The 21,429-nt window shown below is 44.3% G+C and overlaps 1 protein-coding gene across 2 annotated transcripts in view; it reads left to right on the top strand.

Moving 5' to 3' along the window:
• The first annotated feature begins 2,717 nt into the window (after window positions 1–2,717).
• BARD1 (BRCA1 associated RING domain 1) overlaps window positions 2,718–21,429 on the top strand; it is a 39,833-nt gene continuing 21,121 nt past the window's right edge. For both annotated transcript variants that reach the window (XM_058421409.1, XM_040069136.2), the window contains exons 1-4: window positions 2,718–2,872; window positions 2,991–3,047; window positions 6,610–6,755; window positions 13,335–14,320. In XM_058421409.1, coding sequence (XP_058277392.1) covers window positions 2,718–2,872; window positions 2,991–3,047; window positions 6,610–6,755; window positions 13,335–14,320 — 1,344 coding nt within the window. The remainder of the gene's footprint in view (window positions 2,873–2,990; window positions 3,048–6,609; window positions 6,756–13,334; window positions 14,321–21,429) is intronic.

Raw genomic sequence — 21,429 nt, 5'->3', positions numbered from 1 at the left:
CAGCAGCAATCGTTCTCAGATCCAAGAGGTTTCACAATTCACTGCCCTGCACCTCTAGCTCATACTAATAAAAAAGATAAATATTTAGCCTTCCCTAAATTAAAATAAATAAATAAATAAAAATTTCACATTTTAGACCATCCGCGGTGTTCAGGAGGCACGGAGGGAACAAGCTATGGAAGCAGAGGAGTGTGAAACTTGAAAACTGGAGAACCTCCCTCTTGGAAGACATTAGTAATTTATTAGGAAATACTTTCAGCCCTGATTTAACACCCATTTAAGCAGAACTCCTCCTGTCTAGATAAAGTAAGGCTGGGACACCCCTCTGATGGCTGTTTTCTACAACTGCCACAAACCAAATTTTGCAGCTCCACGCTGCCACGTCCTTTTATGATGAAGTTCCCTCAAAGAATAACTCGCTCGCTTTAATCATGTTTTCTCTGAGATTTATGGCTTGATGCTTATTCACTGGCGGAGCTTCTCCACGTGAAATGTCAGTAAGCCCGTTATAAATTGCTCCTGGCATTCCTGCTCTATCTTTTACTTGGCCAGGAGTATTTCTACCTGAAAGTGATAAATTCCTGCTATAACTGCTTCATGTGCTCCAGTAATTATGCTGTAGAGGGATGGCGGGGGCTGCATCTCTGTGAGGGTACCGCCTAAAATAACATCAACCTGCAAAAGTGGGAGACTGGGCTGTGGCCTGGGGTGCTGCAGGACACAGGCTGAGGGAAAAACCACCCTGGAAACCCCAAATCCAAAATAACTGTGACTGGTGAGGTATCTCTGCCAGAAGAAGCTGAGGAATGGATAGAAGAGAGAGAAGAGAAATGAAAAGTTCAAGGTGGAAAGGCATTGGCATGGGGCAGGTGCTGTGCCTGGGCTGGGTGCCAGGCATGAGGGGTGGGTGCCCTCAGCAGCACGATGCTGTGCCCACACACCTGGGGTGGCCCCCTTTGAGTAGAAGATATTTATGCTGTGTTAGGTATGTTTGCTGTAGATACACAAACACCAGCAAGACGAACATAGGAGCACCAGGTCTGAGTACGTGATCAGTGTGGACGCTGTCGTGGTATCTAGGTGGGCTGAGCCAACAGCATGAGGTTCAAAAAGGCCGAGTGGGTCCTGCACTTTGGCCACTATAACCCCCTGCAGCTCCAGGCTGGGCAGAGGGGCTGGAAAGCTGGGAAAGGCCCTGGGGGTGCCGGTGCCCCGGTAGGCAGCAAGGCCAATGGCACCAATGTAGCAGGAACAGTGTGGCCACAGGACCAGGGAAGCGATGTTTCCCCACCGCTGGGCACTGGTGAGGCCACACCTCAAGTGTTGTGTCCAGTTCTGGGCACTTCAGATGGTGGATGTTGAGGGGCTGGAGCAGGTCCGGAGAAGGGCAGCAGAGCTGGGGAAGGGGCTGGTGCACCGGGAGCGGCTGAGGGAGCTGGGGAAGGAGAACCGCCTGGAGAAAAGGAGGTTCAGGGGAAACTTCTTGTTATAAACAAGTTCTATTCAAATGGTCTATGTTTTAGTTACTTAATTGTTAACTGACTCCATTAAGATTGTTAATGCTAGTTCTGTTTAAAGAATTTGCCTTATTCCTGTTTTAATATTGATTAATCATCTTATTTCCTTGTTTGTTAATTAAGAATTCACTTTGTTACCTGTATCTCTGCTCCCATTCGTTGGATAGCGTCTGAATATGCAAATAAAAAGAACACTGGAATTCTGGGAACGACTCAAGAACGAGAGACTCTTAAAGCGGAGAACCAAAGTAGAATCCAGGACTGAAGTCGCACTTTACACTAGTGCAAAAGGTACGGGAGTCCGCCGAAGCAGCTCTATTTAGTCGCCGTGACCTGAGAAGGAGTCCCCCATCGCTGGATGACCCCTGATCAGCGGAGTGAAACGGACTCCCTGGCAAGGGAAAAAGCCCGTGAGGGGGGGTGGGAGTCCCCAGCTTTGCTGTGAAGCGAAGCTGTGTGTACCTCCTCCTCCGCGTTGCCAAGGGAGCAAGCAAGCTCTCCCCCAAGGCCCAGCTTGATAATAAAAACATAAAAAGGAGCAAGTCTCCTGGCCCTTGATTTTTTTTATTTCCATCACACGTGTGGCTCTGCACAACTCCCTGACAGGAGGGGCAGTGAGGGGGGCCGGGCTCTGCTCCCAGGGAACAAGGGATGGGACAAGAGGAAATGGCTTCAAGCTGCTTGAACGTGTATCATTTGCCCCTAAAGTTCGGAAGTTCAGACGCTCTGGGTTCTGCAAGAGGCTCAGAGGCTTGTGCGGACCCTTCTTCCCTATTACCGTGAAGTTCAGAACAGTTTGGGTACCGCAACAAGCTTGAGCAGTTTGATGTTCATAAAGACAAAAAGACCTTTTTTTTCTTCAAGACTGTCAAACCCTTCTTTCAGACCTAGTCGCTCCTGAAGACATTAACAGCCTATTTTCCCTATAATTACTGAAGACTCCCACCCGTCGAGTCGCACGTGAAGACATGAGTACCCATTTTTCCTGCCGCACCCTAGCTGGCCCCGGTTCCCCTGGGCTGTCCGTCCCGAATTTCGCCCAGCCCGCCATTTCCCCCGCCCGCCCTCACGGCCGGCCCCGCCCGCTCCCGGCGCGCGGGAAACGCTGAGGGCGGGGAGCGCGCGCGGCCCCCGCGCCTGCGCAGCGGCGGCGAGCGGGGGATTCGGAGCGGCGGCGGGAGACGCGCCGGGAGAGAAGCGATGAGGGAGGCGCTGCGCGGGCGCTCGGGCAACCAGCCTGCCCCGAGCAGCCCTCTCCGTCCCGCCGCCGCCTCCATGGCGCCGCCCGGGCCCCCCTGGTCTCACACCCGCGCCGCGCTGGGGCGGCTGGAGAGAGCGCTGAGCTGCTCCCGCTGGTAATGGATGTCCTCCTTCCCCCTTCTCTCCCCTTGCCCCCACCTGTTTTCCTTCGCGGCCCCTGCAGTGTGGCCGCGCGTGTTAAAAGTGCCGCGTTTCTCCTTGCTCTGCCCACAGCGCCGGCGTCCTGCGGGAGCCCGTGGCCCTGGGGCAGTGCGAGCACGTCTTCTGCCTGTAAGTACCGGGCTCGCCCGCCCGCCGCCGGGCTGTGGAGAAAGGACGGGGAGCTGGGCACCGCTGGTGCCTCCTGCTCCTTCCGGGGGGCCGAGGGGGAGAGGAAGGCGGGAGCTGCTCTTCCCCTGTGGGTCCCATGCAGAGTGCTGCTTCGGGATGCTGGCCAGGTGTGAAGGAAGCTTTCAGCCTGATGGAGGGAATTGTCCGCTTTGTGGTGGGGTAGAATTACAAAACAACTCGCGGTTCTCATCATCCTTAACTCCTTTCTCTTCACATAAAGAAGAAAGAGCAGCTTGGGAGGGTGTTTCCTGTTTCCGAGGGGGTTTTCCTCTGCCCCAGAGGGTTGGATGGTGCTTGTTGTTAGTTCGGCCTTCTACCAAGACTTTGCTCCTTCATATCTGCCTCTGTGGCTGTTCCTGTTTTGACACGCATCCAAACACGTTGGCATAGGCAGGCTTACCTCTGCTTAGAGTTGGTCAAATAATCTGAGTACTTCAAAAAACTGACTTAAATTAGAAACACTGCCAGCAAGGCGCTTCTGAGGTGGTGGTGGTCACATCACCTATCCTAGGAAAACTCACTGCATTGTCAATAGAGGCAGAGACTGAAATGTTTGTGCCCCAGAACCGCCCTTGGGTGAGGTGTGGAACCTTTTGGCTGCCGTGTGTGTCACTGCTCTTCATGGCATGCAAACACGGGGAGTTAGGAGGTCTGCTGTGCACCTTAAAGAGTTTCTCTGCACAGCACAGGTGTAAGCATTGTGATAAAATCACCTTTGCTAGGGTGAAGAAGAAGGATACTGTCTAACCTCTGCTTGTAAGCCGGCATAGATACTCGGCTTTGCTTCCCGTTAATCTACAGTAGTCACTGTGTCAGTAAAAGCTGAGGAAACCTTCCCTCCCTCCCTCCCTCCCTCATGGATGTGTATCCACTGTTTTCAGCTGCTCTTTTCTGGTAGGAGTTTACAGTGTTGGAGGCCTGAAAGGTAAAATCCGATTAGAATATTTACTGGCTTTTCAAGGAGTAACTGATTATGGGACAGATGCCCTCAGCATCTCTTACCTCAGTAAGCATCCACTAAAAGATGCACAGATGATTTATTTCTCTCCAGACATGTGTTCCTTCCCGGCTGTGGCCGTTAATTGCTGCAGAAGATTCTTGAGGAGGGATCTTTTACAAGAGCACATAGGGACAGGATAGTGGGAATGGCTTCACGCAGAAAGAGAGCAGGATTACATTGGATATTGGGAATATTGGAATATTCCCTGTGAGAGGGGGTGAGGCCCTGGCACAGGGTGCCCAGAGAAGCTGTGGCAGCCCCATCCCTGGCAGTGTCCAAGGCCAGGTTGGACACTGGGGCTTGGAGCAACCTGGGATAGTGCAAGGTGTCCTGGCCATGGCAGGGGGTGGAATGAGATGAGCCTTAAGGTCCCTCCCAACCAGAACCATTCTGCTGTTTGAAGGAGTTCCTTAAGTTATTTATTTATACAACCTGTCTACAGATTATTTTGTAAAATAACCCTCAGAAACATGTAAGAAATTTTTATAAATATGAACATGTGGCTTAATAAATGTAATTGTTTAGCTGTTGGGCATCTAAGGCCTCTTGGTTTTATTTTGGATGACCCATGTGTATTCTCGTTGGTAGATTTAAATCACCCACTGTTCCTTGAAGTTTTGTGGGGTTTTTAAAGAAAAAATTTCCAACCATCAAGAGGACAATGCAGTTTGTCTTGATGAGAAAGAATAGCTAACACGAGTCTTAAGCACTCATTAGCAGCTATTTCTTGCTCCAGAAAAAGGAGTTTATTTGCTATCATGTGAGTTACTGTTTGTGACTGATCTTTTCTCTTTTGTATGCCTGATCTTTTAGCAGCAATTTCATCTGTCCTCTGATGACTGAGTCTTGGACAGTGGCTATTTTTTAAAATAAACTGAGGAAATTCAGATTAATTTCTTCAGAAGCAAATTAGGTATTTTCAGTAATATTTGCAGTTACCATAAGCTGTTCACAAAACGAAATTATGTAAGATCCCAATGTATTTGCCACACCTTTATAACCTCTCCACTAAGTCCAGCTTGCTGCTATTTCAGCCACGACTCCGTTGTTCGCCTGCATGTTGGTCAATTGATGTTTAACTGTTGTATGACAAATTTCCAGTGCCTTTTTTGTCACGCTGGAGTCGAAATGAGTTACATTCTGTTGTAGCTGGAACTTTTAAAGGAACGCTCTCAACTCTGTCAAATTTAGGTTCTGTCAAGATTGAGTGTTGTGAACTGATTCTGGTCCGCTGCTGAGGACAGACATTTATTAACACACCTGGGGAGGACTGGGGCGAGTGGCTGGAGCTGGCTTCTGCAACAGGAGTGAAAGATCTGAAACTAATGAGCTGCAGTACTCAGGTCACACATGAAACAACCGGTCCTTGCTCACCATGGTTCTGTTATGGACAGGGATATTTATCAAGATCAGTTTCTGCTGGGGTAGCTGTGCTAGGTTTCCTGCAGTCCTTACCAGTTGACAACAGAACCCCAACAGCTGCACGAAATTAAGAGCGGTTGTGGTATGAAAGTCGTTCTGCATTTCCTTTGCAGCGCCGTTTTCCAGGGGTGGGAAACCTGAGGCCAGCTTCCCTGGAGAAGGACACCTGGTTGCCCCTTCCCTTTGCTCCAAGTGATTTGTCAGATATCATCTAGGATATGTTGGAGCCAAGAGGTGTGCCTCAGCCACAAGGGCCTCTGCCCGTTTAAAGCACAAACCACATGATTAGCAGCAGCTTTTACATGAGTAATGGTCAGGTAACTGAGACCATTGAAATCGATTCAGTCTTGGCTGTATGGAACTATAATAACCTCTATTAAATAGGGCAGATCAGAGATGAGATGTAGCAATGGCCCTTGAATGCTGTGGTTCAGATGGCAAATCATGAGGTTTTCCCACTGGCCTAATCAAAAGAATGATAGATTTTAGGCTGATTTGGGGAGAGTGGTATTACTGAGTAAATCTGTTCCTCACCTATCCCACCATGACCATAAATGCTGTGAAAAAGAGCAGTGATAAAGTATCCTGAGCCCCTGGAGATCTTCACGGGACTTGGCACAGAGACATGTTCCCGCGGGTGAAACTTCTTCCCTGCATCAGGCACATTTTAACTAGGGAAAAGCAGAAATTGTAGTTTACTGTGGGTTGGCTTTCTGGCGCTTGTTTGAAAATGTAAGGCTGTGGAATAGCAGATGTAAAAAGATGTGTAGTTTTAACCGTTAAACCTAATTGTTACCCGGAGTCAAACACCAATAGAGCTTTTGAAAATTTGGGACAGCTTGTGAGGCACTGCGTTTTTCATGGCTCTCCTGACAAGGCTCTGAATTGGGTTGCTTAATTACGTTCAGCTTGTCACTTGCCATGATCAATACGTCCTGTCCTGCCTTTGTGACGGGCTCGTGCGGGCCTTGCCGGGGCGTTTGTCAGGGCGGGAATAGGCGATTCTCGCTGGGCTGCGAGACGCTGATGGGGCGCAGTGGGTAACTCCAGTGGGTCACGAGCTTTCCCTTTGCCTTCCAGGTCCTGCGTGGGAGACTGTGTTGGCACCGAGTGCCCCGTGTGCCACGTGCCGGCCTGGGTGCAGGACGCGCAGATCAACCGGCAGCTGGATAACATGATCCAGCTCTGCAGCAAGCTGCGGCAGCTGCTGGGCGCCGGCGCCTCCGGTGAGACTCACCTGGCTCCCTGCTGGCCGCGGAGCCACCCCCTGTCATCTTTACAGGCAATGAGCAGCGCAGCCCTGATTGCAATTCCGAGGGGCTGTTCCAAATCACGTTTGGGAAATTTGATTTGAAGAGAACTGTCTGTATGGATTGCTCGTTCTTTGAATGTGTTTTACTGAGAAATCTGCGTGAGCGGGTTAGGCCGTAATTCATTAGGATCCCTCTTCCAGAATTAGATGGAAGTGGGAGAGATTGCTGAGTCTCGTGGCACGAAGCAGGGGCACAGGTTGTCCTATCTTATGGGAGCCCCAGTGTGTAATGTTCTGCATTGTGTTAGGGTGCCCTGTTAAAGAGTTAATGCAGATCTTCTCCTGCCTCCGGGCTTCTGTGCACTGAGTCGTGTCTGCTGTCCCAGTAATTTTCAGTTCAGGGTTTTTGCATGTGGGAAAATTTACCTATGTTCCTTGCCTAAAAAGGGGAGGGAAGCGACTCTTAACTCGTTTATTTTCTGGTCCCTAATAATCAGCTAGTCTGCTGCAGTGAAGTTTTGCCATTGCTGACTGTGCTAGAAGGTTGCAGAGAACGTACTCTGGGAATTCATCTCTATCAAATTTTAGGTTGTTTATCAGGGTAGGAAAAACTGCAGTGAAATAGGTGTAGGTGATTGTGTGTTTCTTCTGCAAGCTCAGAGAGGAGCATTTACATAATACCAAGTTTTAGGAAATACTGAGTTGTCAGATACAGAATAGGTAATTCTTCCTTCATTGTTGCCTCCTAATATGTTTGTCTAAGTTAAAGATTCTTTTTCCATGTCTAATCCCACCAGCACCTTCATTCATTTATGGAATAGCTCTTTACTGACGCCAAAACGGATCTTGAGTGACGAGGCTGGAAGCCCGTGTCCAAGCGTAAAGGAATACATTTTATACAGGTTTAAAATCCTATGGTGATTGAATCTTCCAAAGCATAGAAAACAGAGGATGGCCTAAGTAGGATTTCAGGGAAACATTTTAAGTGATGAAGGTTTTTAGAAGCACATTTGGAAGAGAATCATTCTGAGAGGAGCTATTTGTGGTGCTCTACATAAAGCATTTAAAATACAACATGGTAGCGTTATCGATACTGTTCAGATGTTTTGAAGAGCTCTTAGAGATGGATTAACTCTTAAAAATTGGTCTGATGTTTAACTGTACTAAAAATGGAATAGTACATCTAATCCCGTAGTTCTTCCAAAATAAAGTCTGCACGGTGTGGCAAGGCCGCAGGACTGAGGTTCTTTTTATCTTCCCTTGTTCTGACGTAAAAGCAGACACAAGATAGAAGTTTACAAGAGTGTTTTATATGAAATGATTTGGGAGATGCGTTTCTGTCACATGTAATCTTTGCAGTGTGCTAAGGATTAGCACGGTGGCCTTTTGGATGTGTGATACTGAGGTTAGGAGAAAATCCTCCTGAGCTGGTAATGGTTCACTGTCAGGAGTGGCTTGAATTCATAAATAAATGAGCACACCTCTAAGAACAACCAGGTGTGTGTTGGAAAAAAAGAAAAAATATATATGGTTGAAAATCACAGGATATTGTAGCTTTGGAGTTTTTGAGAGCAAATTCTTCAGGATGTTTTGTCCCTCATCTCCAGCAAATCCCTCACCTCCCGTGGATGTCTGGATACATTTAGTTCTGCCTTGAACTTCATGTATCCAAAGTGAGATATGTTTGAGTTTGGAGAATCATGGGTTCTCTTCTCTTGTTAAGGACTTTCATGTTCTTATAGCACTGTACTTCTGTCAACAGTATTTTCTTCTCTTTTGTGTTAGGAGGTCAGAAATGGTACTTTATGTTCCAGTAAAGGAAATAGACCGAGAAATCAATCTTTCAGTGCAGGAAAGGAAGAGAAGCAGTTGAAAAAAAGAATATTTCGATACATTTATGTCCCTTTTGCATATTTGCTGTGTATGCCTCATTTTGAGACAGTTGTAGCTTCTCTTAAATCTTGTTGGAGTTCCTTGTCGACACTGAAATTTCTAAATGCATCCTGCTGGTAATGTTCTTAGTCTTTGACAGAGCCAGTGCGTGGAGTAAGTTGTGTGGTTTTCTTTTAAGAAACCCCACAGAACTGCTGTGACTGAAAAGGATAGGGTTAAGCTCACAATGAACATTTCAAATACAGAAATCCCTGTACCCTGAGGTTCCACAGCAGACATGAGAGGGATCTCGCTTTGTATTCCATTGGGATAAAAACAGCTTTTGCCAAACAGCATGTGCATTGTAAGAAGCAGCAGTGAATAATTCAGGAAAGACTGCACAAACCAGCTAATACTTTCCTTTTAAATTAGAGGGAAGCACAGCAAATGACACTCCTGGGGTGACCAAAGATGAATTGACAAACAGCAAACCTGAAACTGGCTGGAAAGCGCAGATTATAGGTGGAAAATTCAAGCTGTGGGTAGGAAGTGCTGAGCCTCCAAAGGAATTCACTTGTTAGAGGTTTCATATGCTTGGTCAGTGGCAAGGTGAAGAGTGGTGCCTGACCTTCTGGCTGCCCTGTGCTGTACTTTCCTAAGGGGAAAGGGAAGCTGGCCAGCAGGCACCACCACGGGATGTCTGCAGCTCAGACTCTTCAGCTCTGACGCTGCAGTGTCCCAGACATCCTGGGAGCTGACTCTGGTGGGTAATTCCTGAGGACTTGTTGAGTCATGGGCACAGTGTGCATAAAACACTGGATTTGTTGCTTTACAGTGATGATTTTGAAAGAGAAGTTCGAAATACTTAGGCTTTTCTTGTGTAATGTTCTTTAAAAAGAAGAGATTGTTGTAAATTTTCAGAACCATCACCAACCATTTATGGTTGATTTTACCTTGTTCTTTGCAGCAGTCTGCTTCACTCTTGTAGATGAAACAGAAAGCCTTCCTCCCCTGTTCTCAGGCAGAGCTACACCTTGCAGGGGTTCGTCAAAGCTTCCTAAGCTCGTGCTGGTGGACAGTCAGCGAAATCAACTTTCAATCAACCTTTATAGCTTCGTGACTTTGTTTCACATTTACTGGATGTGGAGCTCCTTTTGTAACAGATTGCGTTGCATTTCATGGATGCTGTGACATTTTTCATAATATCTAAAGATGGAGTTTTGAATAGCTGGAATTTCTCCCTTTCCCCCCTCGGTGTTGAACACTTAACTTGCAAAATAATCATTCTTCAGAGAAGGCACTAATGTTGCACAGATGGTACCAAAGCTCTTCCCTTTGATTTTTAATAAGGGACTAGTTTGTCAAAGAGATTTCTCAACTTCTGTTCTGAAACCCGTAATAGAGAATAATTTGAAAGGCACACAGTGTGCATCATTATATTCCTTTGATGCAGATTAATGATGGCTAAACCACATTTTCTAATTGCTCCTTTTTTTTTTCCCCTGCACTAGCCTGCTATTGCACTATAGCAGAAATTGGAGCTCTAGTTGCAAGGCACTGACTATCTCCTGGTATTTTTGTGTACTCTCAACCCTTTTAACACTCAAGAAATCAAACTCTATTAATAATGTCAGCATTGAGAAACTTGGGCTTATTATGTGCAAATAACTCTAATTTAGAAATAATTCAGTTACTGCATTGTGTATCTGAATGTTACATTTAATAGGTAATGTAGACTAAATTTACTGCATTTGTTGTAGGCTGATTCTAATAGGATGTGTTGTTGTGGATGCTCTTTATGCTATTGCAGATGCTTAAAATCTGGGATTGGTAAGGCACGCTCTACTGATTTACCTTGCCTAAATGCCTCTCCGAAAATTTTTGGGAGGACGCTTACTTATTAAAAAGATAATTAAATCAAAATCATAATAGTAATTTTTTTCAATCCTGTTGAGATCCGAGCTCTGGCTTCAAACTCGGAGACAGCAGAGAATTCATTGGGATTGATTTTATCATGGGCAATTTTCTCTGAAGATGCTTTAACTGAATGAACTTAGCCACCAGATAATACCCTCTTTATATAAATTAACATTTACTTATTAAATCATAAGAACTTCCTTTCAGCTTCTTGGCGCTGGATCTCCCCTCTTTCTTTCTTCCTTTCTTTGTCTCTCTCACAGCTCTGGGTCCATCAAAAGATGGGATTTTCAGGGAAGGTAGATTGGCCATTTGTCCAAGTGGCTGTACACTTTGGAAATGGAGGAAGGGATAGCAGACAGTTGGGAAAAACCAGAAAATGCAGTTTCCTCCCCTTGGTGTGCAGGGCTGGCCTTTGGGTGGGGTGGCTCTCTTTGTCAGGACCATGGGCATCTTTTAATCGTGTCCCATGGGTGCCTCCCTGTTCTAGAACATACTCAATTACACCTCAAGTCATTGCAGGTGAGGAAGAACACTCCTGGGAATGTAGTTATTTGGCCTGTCATATTTTCAGCAGGTTTTTAATAACCTGGCTGTTAAGTCCCTGCTGAGCTACCTGTAATGAACAGATCAGTTGAGGAAGGCTCGTGGTGGATTTTTCCCAGGCTTCCCAGCTGCCAGAAGTGGTACATGCAGTGTAAATGCTTCATTGTGTTCTGCTGCTTTAGATCATACTTCTGAAGGACAGTGCCTTTGATTGAATTTGTCACTTGGACTTTAAAGGCTCGCTGTGCTATACACATCAAAAAGAACTCTGGCCATCCTAAAATTGTTGCACAAATTACTTCTGCAAGCCGATTTTATTCTTTTTCTTTGCTTGGGGGTGACTGATAGTTTTAGCAAGGTAAATATTTTACGAGACGGTCTGCTGGTTTGTGTAAACACTGAAGGCAAGATTAGTAAATAGTAACTTGTGTTTTATATTTTGCATCTGTTTGCAATCAAGCTCTTCCTTTTTTTAGATGTAATTGTCAGATTGAGGTGGGATATGATCTCAAAGCTAGCTAGTTCTGAGATTTCAGTCTCAGTTTCAGTGCTTTTTTTCTTGTTTGCACCAAGCCCAGCCTTAGAGGAGAACCAAATAGCTGCAGTTCTGTACTTGATGATTATCTTTGGATGCCTGAATGATTGATTAACTAGCCTCAAGCTGTATTCTTAATGACACTTTTGGTCTGATGGCTTACATATTCCTCTAGCTAAATCTAATATGTAGCAGGATTTAATTCGAGGGGTAAGTAGGGTAATTGAAATCACGATTAAGGAAACATTTAACTTTGCAATATTGCTTTGAAAGACAACTGTGAATGTCTGTTTTAGTGTTGAATTACTAGCTATACGGTTCTCTTTAAGTGGAGTTTCAAATGCACTTTTTTGTGACTAAGGGATTGGAACCAGTGTGTGCGCTGCTGTGAGTTTATCCCAGCTTGCTGTGAAAAACGGGCTTTACTTACTAACACCAGAAATAAAAGAGAAGGTATGGAGATAATAAATTAGCCGTGGAGAGTTAATGCACTGAAGTGAAAGTGATAGATTGTTGCAGTGAGTGTCTGTCACTTTTAATAATCGAGGCTTTGTATAGTTTATTTCAGGAGTGCTTAGAACTTTCCCTTCCCTTATAATCTTGGTCTTAGTGCTGCTTCAAAATCAAACCAAACGAAATTCATATTGGTTTTGTGTTTGATTGCTATAAATCACCAAGACTTTCGTGAGTGGTAGTTCCTGAGGTCTGAGGCAACAGGAAGAATGAGTTGTGCATTTAGTTTTGAGGACTTGTCCAAATAACCTAAAATAACACCAGTTCAGAATGAAGGAATTGGTAAAAAATCTGCTCTAGTTCTTTCCTGTCAAAAAAGCTGTCGAATTTAATTAGTGTCTAACTTTGAGGTCACTTTATACTCCTTAATTTATTCTTAAGCCATTGAGGACAGTATTTATGTCCTCCATCCTTGTTCTCAACTGCTATTTCTTGTGCTGGGAGCACAGGATATTCCTCCGTCATTCTGGTCATTGATCTGGAATGTGCTCCACGATGTGATTTATAAAATTGCTTCACTGCATATTTTTAAAGAAATGTTTGAGATCATCAAAATGCTTAGCTTCCTTGAAATTATTTATACCCAGGGGTAAAGGATCAAATGACAGGACACTATTGCTTAAGAGATTTGCTATATATTCCTCTGGCTCATTTGCTGTATCTGTGGAATCAGTAAAAATTTCTCAGGAATGTTTGACATTTTTATAAGGATATTGTTTTTGCTTGCTGACAGCTACTTTTCCTTTTCATCTTCAGATAAACTGTAATATCTCTTTAGAAAATTGTTTCTCTGCTCTTTGGTGTATGCACGTGCCTCTTTGAAGCCTATTTCCAAGGAAAACTCAGTGAGAAAGCCAACTTCTGTCTTTTTCTGACCTGGTCTGACCTCTTCTGTGCTTGCACTGTGTTGTGAGTCCAGATTGCTGAAGGAATCTCTCTGCCAGGTTGCTTGCTTTCCTGATGGATCTCTGAGCTCCAGAGTGGCATGTGGCCTTGCCAGGGCTTTATTAAAGTCGCTACATGTGTCTTCTGAGAAGGAATGAAGGCACTCATAGGTTGTATTTAGTAACACTTTGTCCTTTCTGGAAGTTGTTGTCAGGATCTTTTTTTGCTTTGTGAGGTTCTGGAGAGTGCTCCGTAATTATTTTTACTCTTTCCTCACGCACTTAGATTCAGCAGAAGTTACATCCACACCGACTGACCCAGACTTGGGAAGAAAGAGCAAGAAGGAACAGATCAAAATGTGGTTCAGCCCTAGAAGCAGGAAGATTCGATGCATCGTGAACAGGAGTCGGGCTGAGACTAAAAGCAATGAGCTTGGTCAAGACGCCTCTTCAGTTTATGATTTCTTTCCTTCCCCTCCTCATGAAAAGCCCTCCAAGCCAACAAAAAGACCAACCCAGAGACAGATTAAGAAGACGAAGAAGAAACATCTGGCAGACATTAACAAAGAGTGGAACTTAGAGAAACCTGAGCAGAAAAGAGCCGAGGAGAAGACTCCCAAGGAAAAGTGTGTGACCATCTGCAGTCAGCCAGTAGTGCTGTGCACTCCGGAACCAGGGAGTCCTGAAGAAAGACCTCAGCAGGAGTCTGTAAAGGAAGCTGACCCCAGCAATAATACAGAAGTTCTACCACAGCTGGAATCCCCAGAGAAGCAAGATAACAGTGAGGTTGTGTGCTCTGCACGAGAAAGCAAGGAAAAGAATTGTGCTGCAGAGACGTTGCTGTCAATAGCAAATGGAGTTACACCTTTGAAACGTGGAAGGGAGCAGTGCAGGCTTCAGGATACTCCTCAGTCTAAAAGAGCAAGGAGAAGTGAGAGGGGCACTCCTGGCAAGTCAAGTGGGCAGGCTGATGGCTTAGAGGAGCCACTGCAGGGCTCTCCCATCTGCACAGCCACTGGGCAGACACCGGTTCAGACTGCCGCCTCTGCATCCAAACTCACTGGCACTGCAGTGAGGACAAGGAGATCTGCAGCCCTTCAAGGGATAAACAGTCCTCCACTTGCAGAATCTCCCTCCACCCCATCCACTTCCAAGACTTGCAGTCGAGTAGCAACGCCACTCAGTCCCGCTGTGTTGAAATCCCCTGGTGGCAGCACGATTGCCAGAAGAAATTACAAGGGAGAGACTTTGCTCCATATTGCTTCCATCAAGGTAGGACCATCACCTTCTAGCTCAGCTTTAAGCAGAGGTTTAAAAAGACAATGTTGTTTTAAAAATATTCTGAAAACCAGTTACTTCAGAACATCTTATTTTGGGGAGGGAAATCTCATTTTGCGATCTTTTTCTTCTAGGTTTATTGGGAAGTTTCCAACCCGATTCTCTGATTTCAGAAAGAAACGAGATGTTGGAATGATCAAAGATGATTGTACTTGGAAACTCAAAGCATTTTACAGTGTCAGTTATACCTGTGAGTTTTAGGAAGTGATAAGCATTTAAATGTTTTGGCCTAGTGTGCTAGAAAGCTGACTGATTTGTCATAAGGAGTTTAGGAAGTGTTTCAGATCTCAATGAGTGACCTTGATCAGTTCAATCTGAGCTGGTAACTCAGCCAGGACAAGATCTGAGTTGTGTGCATAAAGATAACACCGTGAAACATTAATTAACTCTTATGTTAAATGTTGCGATCCACCACCTGATGCAAGTGTTGGCTCAGGGGGAGCGAGGTGCTGCACCCTGTGACTCCCACGCTGAGCCCTATGCTCTGGAGGGGAGGGACAGAGTTGGGGTGTTCTCAGCTTTATGTAAGATCAACATTATTCTTGGAACGACAGCTATCACTCATTATGCTGTTAATATCTTAACCAGGTCCTGGCGTGGTAGAACTTCATGGCTTTGCTCTTTGCAGGGGCTGTCCTTGCCCATTGCTTTGTCAAAGTTGGGTAAAACATGTCCCACTCACCAGATGCGCTTATGGCAACTCCCTTCTGAGAGGTCCTCTCAAGGAGTTTGTAGTCTGGCAATTTAAATGTACTTACTGCTAAATCATAAAATACAAATGCTGTGTGGTTAATAAACTGCATATACTGGAAGACTTGATTCATCTATAAGCACCTGACATTTATACAGCACTTCTGTCTGGTGAGGCAGAGGCTGTTCTTGATGAATAACTGTGTCCTCTTTCATAGGCATTCTAATAAGCCACTCCTGCCTCACCAGACCTTTTTAAATGGAAGTGTCAACTGAGCAGAGTCGAGTTCAAATCTCGTATTCAATGTCGTTAATATGCAATTAGGGGGGAGAAAATGAAACGTTGTCCTCACAGGACTCAAGAGCTTTGAAGGAGAGATCTCCTGTTACCTCTTGTCTTAAGTCCGTCTTTATTAAAACACTGTTTACAAATTACCCTTCTGTTATTTTCTGGGAATTTTTAATGAATGCGGTCATGACTGACTGCTTCTGAAAAAAATGGATCTGCCTTGACAAGTTTTCACACAGGTCTGGTTTCCAGCAGTATGCCTGATGCTTCTTTAGAGTGCAGGTATTTCATCTAAGAAAATCTGGTGAGACTCGGGGTTTTGGCATATTGGTCATATGCCAGTAAGGTGGTTTTTCATTGCAAAGCATTTTGAAGATAAATGAGGAAAAATGAAACAGTTCACGCTGTAGAAAAAAAGGACAAACGTGTTTTGATTATTGGAGTTCATTGGTGTTGCTGGCACTCCTTACTGGTGTTGGTACAGCCAAAAAAAAGCTGATTTCCAGCTGGAGTGTGGGCATGGGATGGGCTTTTTCAGTCCTGTGAGTTCCTTGCTGTGTTGCCTTTTGATGTTTATAATTACTGAGCTAAAGTGGGGAGTGGCTTCTGTTCCTCATTAGCTCTGCTGTGGTTTTTATCCACCAGCTCCACATTCATTGAGGTGCTCATTAGCAAGGGCTTGTGCAGCTAGGTAGGGCTTCAGGGTGATCCCAAAGTTTGCTTTGAAAAGGAGCTAAAATAACACGAGGAAGGTGATCCCTTGGTTATGATCTTTTAACTTGCAGGAGCCCTGTGTGAACTGATAGAAGTATTTTGTCAAACTGGTCTAGAAAATACCAGGCTTTATCCTCTTTGTATATTCTCAGTGTGGGGCTTAGATTTGTTGGTTTGTTTTTTCTTTCAAATTCGTTCTGATTTTTTTCTTTTGTGAAAGAAGCATTTCTCTTCCAGTTTTGTTTCATGAGCAATTTTTTTCTTGTTGTTTTCACAGCCAGTAAGGTTTTTCCGTGTGTGTAAAGGGAAACAGACTTGTAGCAGCCACCCTCCCTTAAAGTAGAATGAAGCCTAATTCTCTGGGACTTCATTAATTATAAAAGCAAATCTGTATTGTTTTCATTAGTTGTTAGGGTCTAATACCCAGGATTTAATTAAAGCTAATTGAATTCTCCCTTTTTTCTTATTTAAAAGAGATCATAAGCAATCTTAACAGGCATGAAAAGTAAGAGTGTTACATACTGTTTCTAATGATTCTGAGGGAGTGTTGCCATTTACTACTACTACTAGTAGTTATTATTTCACTGAAATCAAAATGGTTCTCCAGAAAGATTCTAGTGTGGATGAACTTAATGCTGAGTTAAACTAATAAATGAAAATAAGTGTGACTCTTCCTGTAGCCAACAACAGTCACGTTCATCTTCCTAGTCATTAAAGGTTAAAATCCCAACTAGTTAAAATACAAAATGTGACATATTCAACTCCAAGTATTCTCAACCGGTGGGAAATTGCCCCATCAACAGCCCTTCCATCCACGGTGGGAGTTTTTTTACAGTAAGAGAACAAATTGTTCCCAGGACCAGCTCTTCCATGGCAATTGAATCACAGCACGGCATCCCTTAACGAGTTAGTGCAGAGTCCTAAATCTGCTGTGGAGACAGGAACCCCCCAGTTCCTTGGGGCTGCATTTCACCTCTGGGGGTGCTTGTGCTTCTCCTGCTTTGCTAAGGGAGCTGATGGGGCAGAGCACAGGGGAATTCTGCCACTGTGGATTCCAGGGAGAGGGATACTGAGCTGCAACACAAGAGGGGAACAGAGGAGCTTGGCAGCCGCCACACTGTTACAAGGAGTGGATGGGAAATAGCTGGGAGAAGGCTTGTGAGGATTCAAGGTACAAGGAAATAAGGTGCTGTCCCTGCTCTGAGGAAAGAAGAACTTGCCTCTATGCAGAGCATCTACTTAGTTTGAAGAGAGATGGTGTATTTGGACCAGTTTTGGTTACCTCCTGTTCCAGGGACCCTGTAGTTTTGACAGCTCAGGATGACTTTCCCTCCTTGCACTCTCAGGAGGCCTCACAGAAAGGTTTCACCCATGGCTAGCCTGCTGTGCTGGACCCTTCATGGTCATTATAATTAACACAGTGAAATAATTGTGAGATAATTCCTTTTGAGCCTGTGAGAGTGTTCCTTTTATTGCTTTGTTACCAGTTAAGGACACATCAGGAAGGAGAGCAGAGAAGATGTGGTTTTGTGAGCATGCCATGGCAAACATCAGGATGGGTTTTAAATCTTGTTTTCAGGTGTCTGACCAGTCAGCTGTGCAGCTCCTTGCTTTTGGTGCTGGGTCTGTGTGTCATGGCTGAGAGATGTGTCACAGAACATCTCCCCTCCTGGAGAAAGGAGGTCAAGGCAAATACAAAATAGTGCCGTGGTTTCAAATGCAGAACTTGAGAATATGGAAACTGGCCATGAGTCAAAGCAATCCATCTTCTCCAGTGCTGATTTGGAAGCCTGGGAACAAATTACCATTTCTTTTTCGATAATGCTTGGTTGTTACTTGTCTTGTTTCTGAGGCTGGGTAACTCCTTGCATGCATTAAAGGTTAAGCATAGATTCTTGTAAGTTGGCTATTAGGGAACAATCTAAGGGGGATTCATTTGGAGGATTTTGAGGTGAGAAACCTGGAGGATCCTGGAAAGAGTTCACAATTCCTATAAGCTCTTTAATTCATATTTGTCCTCCTTGACCATTTATGAGTTGTAAATAATCTAGTTCCCCTGCAGCTTAAACAAGCAAATGGCACTGTGTTTGAAGGGTGGTTTTTTTCGGTTGTTCATTTGTTTGACCTAAAGATTGAAGTTGCTTGCTTAAATTTGTAAATAAAGGGAGAACTATTTGGTTGAAGGGTACAGGTTTTTAGCTTCATCTTCATGTACTGTCCTAATTCTTTAGATCTCTGTCTTTAACTGGTAGAATACGTTTTCTGCTAGAATACATTTACATTTATTAAGTAGTTTGACTTTTTGGTGAAAAACACCTTGATTAATGGAAATTGTAAAGGGCAAAATGGGAAAAAAACCCCCCTGTAAAGTAGGACTGAAGGGACACTTGCAGTTCTGAACCATGTGCATTAAATTCAGGACTTGAGGGAAAGGGAAAAAGAACTCCAACAACCTTGCGTAAGCCGAGTAGAGATGGTTTTCTGGGCTTATGCCAACTGTGGCTGCAGGAACTAATTCTCCTTGGGAGGAGGAAGAGCTAAAGCCGTGTGTAAATGCTCTTCTCCGGCTAATCCACTGCCGGCTCCAGCTCTGCCAACAGATGGCCCCAGTGCCTTTCCTGCTTCTCTGGTTTCCCAGCTCCCGGGAAGAGCAAACCCGTGGCTTTGCTGCCTTGTCACTACAGCTGAGCGTTGTGATGAGCACAAAACGTCCTGAGCTTTCTTTGTTCTGAATGGGTAATTCTGCATTTGGCAGTAGCTCCTGCCTCTTCAAGAGCTGGGTGTAATCCTTTGTTGATAATTAGATTTCAAAATAAATGCTTGCCTGTGAATTCTTAGTGGTGGGAGCATTTTTCTACCTGGTGTTTGCCTTGTTCTCCCTTTCTGAAGGAGAAGTGTCTCCACTTAACATTTCCCCTCTGTTGCTGCAGACTGCTAAGAGGGTCTCACCTCGTGTCCCCTGGTTTTGGCTTCTTAGTGGGGACTGGTGATTCTCCTGCTGCCTCAAATATACTCGAGGAACTAAATGTACAAAATTAATTTCAGCATTGGTCGAAGCACATCTTTATGTTGGAATCAGTCATTCTGTACTAATGGGTGTAGTTTTTCCACTCTCTTGTGGAGGGAAGACATGGAATTGGCGTATTTGTGTCTGGGATTTGCACCTGCTCTTTACTCTTTCTTGTTTAGAGTTTAGCGAAGCAGTTATTAGCTTGCAATTGTTAGTAATACCATCAACTTTGATAGAAGCGGCCAATGTCAAATATAACCAAACCACATATTTTTTTTACTCTTGGATCACAGTTATTTGGCTTGACTTGTCATCTGAACCTGTTATCAGCCTCTGGAAGATTCAGGCAAATGCCAGAGGTACCCAGGGTTGGATTTGATGCTCTTACAGGTCTTTCCCAACCAAAGTGATTCTGTGATGATGGTCCTGCTTGCAGGAGGGACTGGATAACATGTTTGTTAACGATCTGCCACTTGAAATTTACTCTTCTGCGTTTTTTAGCTAAATGTTCCCGTGATGGTGACTGACTGGAGAGCCTCTGAGGACACAAAAGGCTCCTCAGTCAGTCTCCTGGCTCTGTTTTGTTAACATCTCTCTTGTAATCCTGACTGGCAGCGCCCATCCAGTCACTGTGGGCTCATGACAGCTTTCCCTCCTTGCTGTCACTCTGGGTGCTTGGTGCTGCTTGTAGGGAGCAGGTTGCATTTACAGATGACATGATGACAATATTTATCTTCTGTAAGCGGCAAAACACCAATTTTCTAATTTTGACGTGGGCCTGGATTTGAGTCAGGGGATGTTGTCAGTCCTGGTGTCCGCACCAGCAGCGTTTCCTTTGATGAAGCCGGTGATGTTTTACAAATCAATGCTCACACAACTCATCTGAAAAGCTGTGATAGTATCTGATGCCCACACAAATTATTAGCTGTGCTTCCTGCTTTAAAGCAGTACTCCTGAAATGTCAAAGCCTTTGCAGTACGTGTTTGCAAACTGAACTTTAAATGATAAGCTCAGCTCTCGCTCATTATGGATAATTGTGTGTTCTCTCCATGGGGAAGGATCGTAATGCCGAGCGCTGTCTTGCTGCCTCTGTGTAACTTCTCAGCTTTGTGTATGTCTGTTACCTTGCCACCAGAAAGAATATGCTGCTGCTACAAGCCTTTAATTGCTTTGAAAGGTAACATTTTGCTGGGACATCCAGACTGTCACTATAATGCACGAAATTCACCTCGGATGTGTTAATTTGCTTGATGGTTGTAAAGCCAGTGAGTCTCAGCATTATTTTTGAGTTTACAGTTGTTGCTTGCTGGATTTATTTTTGCAGAGCAGTCTGTCTTAATATTTTTTTCTAACTTTGTAAAGATAAGAGCTGTTTTGTTTTTTCAAAGAGTTTCTTGGTAACAAAATCGGATTAAGTTTGTTTTTATTGTGTTTAAAGCTTAATATAAAATTCTCTCAACTCTTCTAAGGCATGCCGTGAGCAGCGCCTAGAAATTCCTTGACTTTCCACTGCTTTAAGGGAATTAAACTTGATGTATATCATGGATTAAATTTCTCTCCTTCAGATCTTTATTTCTATTGTATATTTGGCCTTGGCAAGAGCTACATACCAGTTTGTGTATTAATAGTCTCTTCATTTGGAATCACAGGACCCTGATCTAGGCAAGGTGTCAGCAGTTGTCTTGAAACGCTTTTTTTTTTTTTTCCCCCCTAAAATAATAAGAATTGAGGCCTGCACTGCAGAGATCTCCTTGCCTCAGCTTCCACAGGCACCTTCTCCTTATCTGTTTATAGCTGCATCTGGATATGCTCCAATCTTATGACCAACTTTGCTTTTCAGGGTGTCAAAACCTCTGATTCACAAACTCTGCCCTTTTGTTTCCTTTGCCTCGTCTCTGTTCAGCCTCTTTTCCGTGGCCCCTGGGTCGGTTTCCACCCTTTCCACATCTCCTTGCTTACAGTGAAAGCTGAAGGTAGCATTTTTCCAGAAAGCAAATTAAAACTATTTTGGTAGATAACTGTCAGAGAAAGTGTCAGTGAGATTCAACATAAAGTAGTAATTGCAGTGTTAAGTAAAACTCTTTTCCTTTTGTGGAAAACCAGTTTCTAGAAGCTTGTCAGGCTTATTAATTTATTTCACCTATGTTTTCAGCCAGTGTTTTAGATTTGCTTAAAAAAAAATCCAGTTTGAAGGACAAGGAAATTCTCAGTAAACATTCCTGACTTTAATCCTTGCAGTTTGACTGTGGTGGACAGATGGCAATTGGCGCAAACTATTCCATTTATTTTGAATTAACTCTCTTACACACATAGTTTTTATCCAGAAATATGTATTTGTGT

This window comes from Hirundo rustica, chromosome 7, assembly GCF_015227805.2.
Source record: "Hirundo rustica isolate bHirRus1 chromosome 7, bHirRus1.pri.v3, whole genome shotgun sequence".
In the NCBI taxonomy this organism is placed as follows: domain Eukaryota; kingdom Metazoa; phylum Chordata; class Aves; order Passeriformes; family Hirundinidae; genus Hirundo; species Hirundo rustica.
Note: the sequence above shows the minus strand (reverse complement) of the source record. Positions and strands in the feature narration are given on the sequence as shown.